At 42.1% G+C, this 7,324-nt stretch overlaps 1 protein-coding gene across 3 annotated transcripts; it reads left to right on the top strand.

The window, feature by feature from the left end:
• The first annotated feature begins 606 nt into the window (after positions 1-606).
• Positions 607-2,885, top strand: LOC112294998 (uncharacterized). 3 transcript variants are annotated; one of them, XM_090244319.1, is made up of 3 exons: positions 607-916; positions 1,250-2,047; positions 2,189-2,885. In XM_090244319.1, exons 2-3 carry the CDS (start codon positions 1,700-1,702, stop codon positions 2,381-2,383), a joined length of 543 nt encoding a protein of 180 aa, XP_090100445.1. In that variant the 5' UTR covers positions 607-916; positions 1,250-1,699; the 3' UTR covers positions 2,384-2,885. The 3 variants fall into 3 exon arrangements, with proteins under 3 accessions (XP_090100445.1, XP_024401820.1, XP_024401819.1); XM_024546052.3 differs by having other exon boundaries at positions 607-921; XM_024546051.3 differs by lacking the exon at positions 607-916 and having other exon boundaries at positions 934-2,047.
• Positions 2,886-7,324: the final 4,439 nt, after the last annotated feature.

The following is a 7,324-nucleotide window of genomic DNA, read 5'->3' as shown; positions in this document are numbered from 1 at the left end:
GCTTTAATGAGAAAATGATATTCGTCCTACTCTTCGAGGCAGCTTGAGGACATGCAGGTGACTCTGGCATGAATTGGTAAGACTTTGCTAAGAGCATCTCCACCAGACACTGCAATAGCTTTACCGGCAGCACCTCTGGCAGCCTGCAGGCAGAGGGATACAGATCAAAACCTCCCACCGGTGCTTCTATTCTTCCTGTACCTCTAAATGTTTTGCAGAAATAGAGAGAAGCGATAGCGGCATCTTAATATGCCTGTATCGAGACGGCTCTGTAGCGGCAGGGAAGCGGTTCCTGCAAAAAGTCAAGCTTGGTCAATTTGGGAACGTCAATTTTTAGAAACAGGTTTTGCTATACAAGAAGCCCTGGTGGAGATGCTCTAAGCAGATCGAGTTTACCTTATTTTTTGTTAGAAACAAAAGGAGCAGATGATCATGTCTATTGGTTTAAGTAACCAGTAATATGGCCGTAATTGTTACAATGGCCGATTTCATTGTGCCAAAATTAAGATGCTCGGTTATCAATTTCCAAAAGATTTGAAATCTAGGACAACTTTACAGAGAGACCTAGTTCGACAGTTCTGAAGATGGCCGTGAGCCATGAGTTGAAACTTTGATTTCCGAGCTTCATGGTTGCAACACTGCTAGAGAAGCAGCTCCTACAGAAAAGTCTTTCCACTTGAGCGGGACGGTTCCCCGAATCCCCAAGCTACTCTACCGAAGACATGCAAGAGCGTGTATGACAATCTGTGCACGCAATAATAATAGACTCCATTCAGATTAGCTTTCTCGTTCCCGAGTGCCGAATAGTGTCTTTGCAGATCAGTGTCTGTACAGGGCCCACGCGGTCCAGGCTTGTAAGTTGTTCAGGTTCCAAAAATTTGGATATGTATATATTGCAGTTCCCGAGTCGACGAAGGTCAGGTATTATAATAATATTTGTAATTTATGTCTTAATTAACTAAGCCTGTTACTTTTGTTGTCATTTAATTGTTTATATGTGGAATATCAGTTGGCGGCAAGATGTTGCCTTCAATGTCTTGTACTTCTCTAATTCGGCCGCATAGTTGTGTGTGGAGTATGTGCTGTGTTGAAGTTCTTTCTCCAATTTCATAGCTTGGTGATGTTTTCCTGGACATTTTTCTGCTTTTCGAGAAGGGTGGATAGTTCAATTTTGAATTTCTCCGAGGCATAATTTGGCCGTGAATAAGGTTTGGGAATTCAAGCTAATGGATGCAAGTTAACGTTGCAGGACCGAGAGGCGAGGGTTTCTGTAGTATTGTTTTTCAGTTAGAGATGCCGGGAATTGGAGAGGATGTGCTGGCTCTAACCGTGGTGTTCGTCGCCTGAGGTTAAGACTAGCTTAGCCCTTTATAGTCTAGGCAGCTCGATTGGGGGCTGAACGTACACAGACCCTGTGTGTGTGCCTGTGTGTATCACAAGTCTGTACTATCTTTCTGGCAGTCGAGTGGGTTCCTGAGATAACTATCCAAATCAACGCACCCACAATTGACGAGCTCACAGTAAAACATTAGCTGTCAGAAGAGAAAAATTGAAGAGTACTAGATTTGTGAGGAGTGGGCTAGAGGTTTGTTGGATGTGGCTGCCTTGTGAACTTAGCCATATACTTCAGCTCTGGTGTTGAAGAAGAGAAGGATAGAAGATATTAGATTTGAGTGGAGGTTCGTTGGTGGTGGCTGCGATGGCCACACATCGGCTAATTGAAGTCTCTTTTTTTGAAGCAAAAGGCCTAAAGAACGTAAGGACGTTTGGCGGAGATATGAATCTCAGCGTGCGGGCTTTTATTAAGAAGCCTGGCCTAACTGACTCTGGTTTGCAAACCGTAGAGTATACAAAGTATACCGGTAGCTCACGCTGCAACTGGGCGGGAGTGAAGATGCCATTTTATTGTCCTATCAATAACTTTGCCGAGGATTACAAGTTGGCCGTGTATATTTGCCACCACAGTTGCTTAAGGGATACTGCGACCTTGGTCGGAAGTTTCCAGATTGTGGTCCCTGCCGTCACACTCGCTCGTGAGCCTTACCCGGTACTGTTCATTTCTACAAATTAAAGCTTTATGATTTTCTTGCTACACATATCCAAGTAATGGTGAAACGTTTAAGTTGAGGCTGGAATCTATGTTATGCAGGAGCATGGTTGTTGATAGGCTTGTAACGTAATGATGCAGGTGTTTACGGACTCGGGAGAACGTCATGGAACGCTGGAGATGTCCGTGACTGTTGGGCCGCCGGTGGTGCTTGTCCAACCGACAGTATCTGCGCAGAATATCCAGAGGTCGTCATCAGGAATTGGCGCTGCAATAATCGCTGGAGTCGCCAGCGACTTGATAGTTGGGTTAGTTAAAAGTTTGTTCAATCACTGATTGGAGCACTGTTTGCAGACAAATCATCTTTGGTAGTATGTCCGGAGTATAGTAATCATGACACTGTAGAAGGGTGTGTGTAGAGTATCAATTCTGATGACGATCTATCGACCGAGTCCCTTCTGTGGTTCCACAGGAAAAACCATTCAGAAGACAAAATCTCCAATGTAAAGCTTGCTGTTTAGTAATGCTTGGTGCCCGATCTCCAGTACGGGTAATAACAGGGTTGGTGGGACTAGGAGCGTGATTGCACAAATTGCTCAATCACATCGTTCCACAATTCATAACCTTGACCCTGAGTGGGGTTACGCATGTGGGATAAGCTTCACGCTTGCCACAGACACCCCATGGCTATATTCGTCATTGGCGGTTTTCACATTGCCAATTGCGCTATCTCTCTTTCACCAATTTGTAGTTTTTTTCCTACTCGTGTGACAAATCTAACATGCACTATTGCATCTATCAATAAAGCATGTTTAGGATACAGAAATGATATCAAAAAGCTGAAAATGCTTGATTTGCATCTAGAAAGCTTTCCACAAAACGGCCAACGGTACTGAAAACCGCCAATATAACTAATATAACCATCCCCCAAGTTCGCGTTTATGGAGTAGAATTACCCAGAGGTAGCATTGCTGCACAGCGTGTAATTCCCCAGATTTAAATGCCGCACGTTGTTCCAAAATTATATTGTAGAACGTATCGTCCTTTCTATAGATATCTCAATGGTTTAGGCCAGCCTTCTGTCAAACTCTGCTGACAACTCACATGCTTAGCAAATCACCAGTATATACTGTAGCTGATCAAGCATATGTACTGAACTTGAAACCCTACCAACTTGTTGTTTAATTCAAGTTGGACTTAATAAATAACTAATGATCTAGTGCAACTAGGTTGAAGCTGTAAGTTCTTCTTCGGGCCAAATCCATTCATAAAAATGACAAAATTGAATTGTTTGGTCTTGAGTTGTGTCTTTTCCAATTGGTAGAGGACGGAAGTTTCAGTGTTGCAACGAAAATGCTTCATTTGAGTTCAAAATTAAAAACAAAAAAGTTGCGTGGTGTGGTGACAATTTCAGGAAAGTCACTCACTCTGTCATGGTGAAGTGTTCAGGCTGTCATCAGTGCTGTTCCATGTGACTCGTGAAGGAACGTCATTTGCTCTGAGAAGAGTATCAGTGTTGCAAATGTTACCAAACAACCGATTGACTTTGGAGAGCTCGAGAGTTCGAGAAGTTGTGATTGAATTCTACATCCCAATTGCTGTGTTGCTATGTGAGGACTAACTTAAATTTGGTTCAGCTGGCATCCTGTTGACGATCTGATCTGGTGCCATCAGCGACAACCTCGAGCGTTATGATGTTATTAGGAAACAATTCCAAATTCAAACGTAAAACAGAAGATCGATTCAATGTCAAATTGCCAGAATTCAAACTGGTCGTTCAATAAGTTATTCCATCACCATCACAGAAACTGGAGATGTTCAATGGCCACAGTCTTTTGCTTCTGTTGCTTTTGCTCATCAAATCTTTATGTCACGGCCGGGTGCTAAGCGTGACAATATATCCAACTGCAGTATTTGTTTGCCTTTCACTGAGGAATGCAGTGCGTCAGTTGCGACATTCCCCTGCCCGCATTCCCTCATTTTGGGTCTGCCCCCTCACTGTCAACAGAATCCAATCCAACACAGCCTCAAGCTGTGATGCAATTTCTAGGCCATGAGTTGCATGGGCTAACTTAGTTCGGATCCACGAGTTCACCAGGAATTGCTTTGCTTTGTGTCAGTGGAGGGAACGGACACTGACGTGATCGAGAGATGATGCACAACGCATGAGAGAAAGAGTCTGCAATGCATTGAGTAGCCTAGGATTGCAATGCAGCCTCGGCAATTCTGTTTCTTCAGGATATTGGCGGTTGATGGACTATGACGGGCTGCAGCAATGAGCAAAATAGCTTCTTTCGGCTGAATAGAGGTAATGCCGGCATGCATTTCCCTTGTGGCAATTAATGTTTCCGCTACGTCTGGCACGTTTGCAGTTAAGATTCTCTTTCTGGTGTCTGCGTAACGTAACCCTATTAAACGTGAGAATGTGGGTTTGAATTGTCTCCTCTTCGTGGGTTGATCCATCGCACATGGTTTGGAAATCATCAAATGTTTGTTTTTGTCCTTGTACGCCAGCATTGAATATTGTCATTTCTTAAGCTTGCAACAACCGTCCTCTCAGGGATTGGGCTTGGTTTCTCCCCCTTCAAAACGAGTATATAGAGCCTTGGACTTCCTTCGATTGCGACTAATCGAATCAGATCTACGACGACACTCCGGAAACCATTTAACCTAATTGTTGGAGAATAATCCTTTGCTTTGCTAATTGATTCACTTGGGCAATGCAGCAGCCGGATATGGACCGATTCCGACGCAAGCTAAGGGATCTTCGATGGTGGTTGGTCGTTGAGGGTTCCTTGCGAAACATAGATTTTAGACTAGATACATAATGCTAACATGGGGTGCCCATTAACTTTATTTTTGCTACCACTACCAACCACTACCATGTGCAAACGAGGAACTTGTATCACTTAACCAAAATCAAAAAGGAGGACTTCCATTAAACTTCCTAGTCTCAACTCATTTAGGGTTTTTTCAGCCCAAGAAAGGTAGCTGCCTTTTTCTTCAAGTTCAAGGATACATCAGAGGAGCATGCACTAAAACTCACCCCTGACTATTAGCCAAAATCAATGTAGTGGTAGTTTATGCCAAGTGTGGGGTAGAAACTACCATTAGTTGGTATATCCATTGATCATCTTTTGATCCATACTAAGGGCCTGTTTCCATGTGAGCCTGACCCGACATTCGGACCATGGGTTTACTATTGAAACATGGGTGTGCACTGTTGTCCCTTCCATCATGCATAAAAGTCTACACTCACACAAAAGAAAGAGGGAGATACCACTCTGACAAGTTCATTGCATATCAATTTCATGAACAGTGGATGGGACTCAGGTGTACAAACATAATTTGTAAGCTTGATGTATCATCCAATTAACACATGCATCAGATGGAAAAATACTTATAGACCCATGGGTTGTGGGAAAACTATTACTAGAGCCTTGCTCTGTAAAAAACTTATGCATGCTCTGGATGCCATATAAACAACCTCCCCCTTACATTCACAATGGAGTGGAGTTTTGTGATGATTTAGGAGCTTTTCTATTGAAGAGCACATTGTAATTCTTGGAGATTGTGGGGCTGATTTATTGGGGGAGTTCTTTGATGATTTAGGAGCTTTTGTATTGGGGAGCGTATCATGATTCTTGGAGATTGTGGGGCTGTGTTTTTTGGTAAGGAAGAGTAAATCAAAGGTATGATGGCATTTGAAGTCGTGATTTGATTTAAGTTGACACCCAATGAATGAGATTATTTTGTTTTGAATGCAATATAGACCCATGATTTGCAATAGTAACATTGGCATGCCATGTTAATTTGTTGACTTCCTGATTTGATTTGGCATGGTGATGGCATATGATAATCATTGTTCAATGAACATAATGGGGAAGGTTATGTGTCACGGACATACATATAATTACCTATATGAATAGATAAAAGTATGTAAAAGTAGATAAAAGTAGGTTAATTGTGTAATATCTTCTAGAGAAGCTTCTTAGAAGCTTCATAGACGCTGCTTTGACTTTATAGGAGTCTATAGTTGACTTTTAGGTTAGAAACTTGGTCAACAAGTTAGCCATGTGCCACACATGTTGGAAGCTTAAAGAACAAGCTAACTACGTGGTCCATCCATAGAAAACTTGCCTTGCAAGCAAAGGCATGTGGCCTAGAAAGTCAACATATATTGGAGGTCTTATAGAACATCGCCACGTGGCTTCTAGTTAGATAGTATATATAGAGGCAAGAGTGAAGCCCTCTTCACTCTTGTCAACTCCTTTCTTGCTTCTAGTCTAGTTTCAAGGGTCTCTAGTTTTCTTGTATTTTGGCAATAGCCATTCTAGTTTCTTTCTTAATATACATATTTCTATTTTGTCCTATTTCTTTTTGAGAAAAGTCTCACTTACTCTTTAGCTTTCATCGAGTTCTTGTCCTTGACAGATTGACAAGAGTACACTTACAATATCAGAGCTTTGTCTTTTCTTGATTAAGAGTGGATTACCCCTTTTTCTTGATAAGACATAAGCGCATTAGAAGTTGCGGATTACCCTCTTTTAAACTGATATTGTTCTTAGTATTTTCTTTGTTATCAATTCCTCTCTTCTATTTGTTTTGAGCGTTATTAGACATCTTCTCTTTTCTAAGTGCTACTATGACAGAGCTTGTTGAAATGAAGAGTGCAATGGCACAGATGCAAGAACAATTGAGGGAGTTAATGCTTGCGATGCATCAACTCAATTTACCACCACAAGGAGCAACAAGAATGGTAGGAAGTGAAGATATAGAGATGATTGGGGCTGCTTCAACATCTGCACCAAACCATGTCCCTTCTCCCAGAATGGAACACCCTTCGAGTATTAGAGAACCGAGAGTGGCCTTGCCCGAGAAGTTTGATGGTATCAGATCCAAGTTTCGAGGATTCATCAATCAGGTCCAACTAGTGATTGAACTTCAACCCCAGAGCTATCCAACTCCAGGGTCACAAGTTAGATTCATTGGTACACTTCTTTCAGATTCAGCATTGTCATGGTTTTCATCTTTTCTTGAACGATGAGATCCAATATTGGATAATCTGGAGGCTTTTTTGGCGGAGTTTTGATCCATGTTTGGAGAACATGATGCAATTCGTGTTGCAACCAACAAGATCCGTACTTTGCGACAAGGCAATCGATCAGTAACATTATATGCTTCGCAATTTCGACAACTTGCAACTGATATCAAGTGGGATGATGCCGCACTTGTGAGTCAATTTCTCTACGGATTACAATATGAGGTAAAGAAATT

This window comes from Physcomitrium patens, chromosome 18, assembly GCF_059467195.1.
Source record: "Physcomitrium patens ecotype Gransden chromosome 18, ASM5946719v1, whole genome shotgun sequence".
In the NCBI taxonomy this organism is placed as follows: domain Eukaryota; kingdom Viridiplantae; phylum Streptophyta; class Bryopsida; order Funariales; family Funariaceae; genus Physcomitrium; species Physcomitrium patens.
The sequence above is the reverse complement of the archived record's forward strand: the minus strand, read 5'-3'. Positions and strand labels throughout refer to the sequence as shown.

Coding starts and splice junctions, on each gene's coding strand:
- LOC112294998 (XM_090244319.1), top strand. CDS start 1,700: ATGGCCACACATCGGCTAATTGAAGTCTCTTTTTTTGAAGCAAAAGGC. Junction 2,048..2,188: donor TCGCTCGTGAGCCTTACCCG/GTACTGTTCATT, acceptor GTAATGATGCAG/GTGTTTACGGACTCGGGAGA.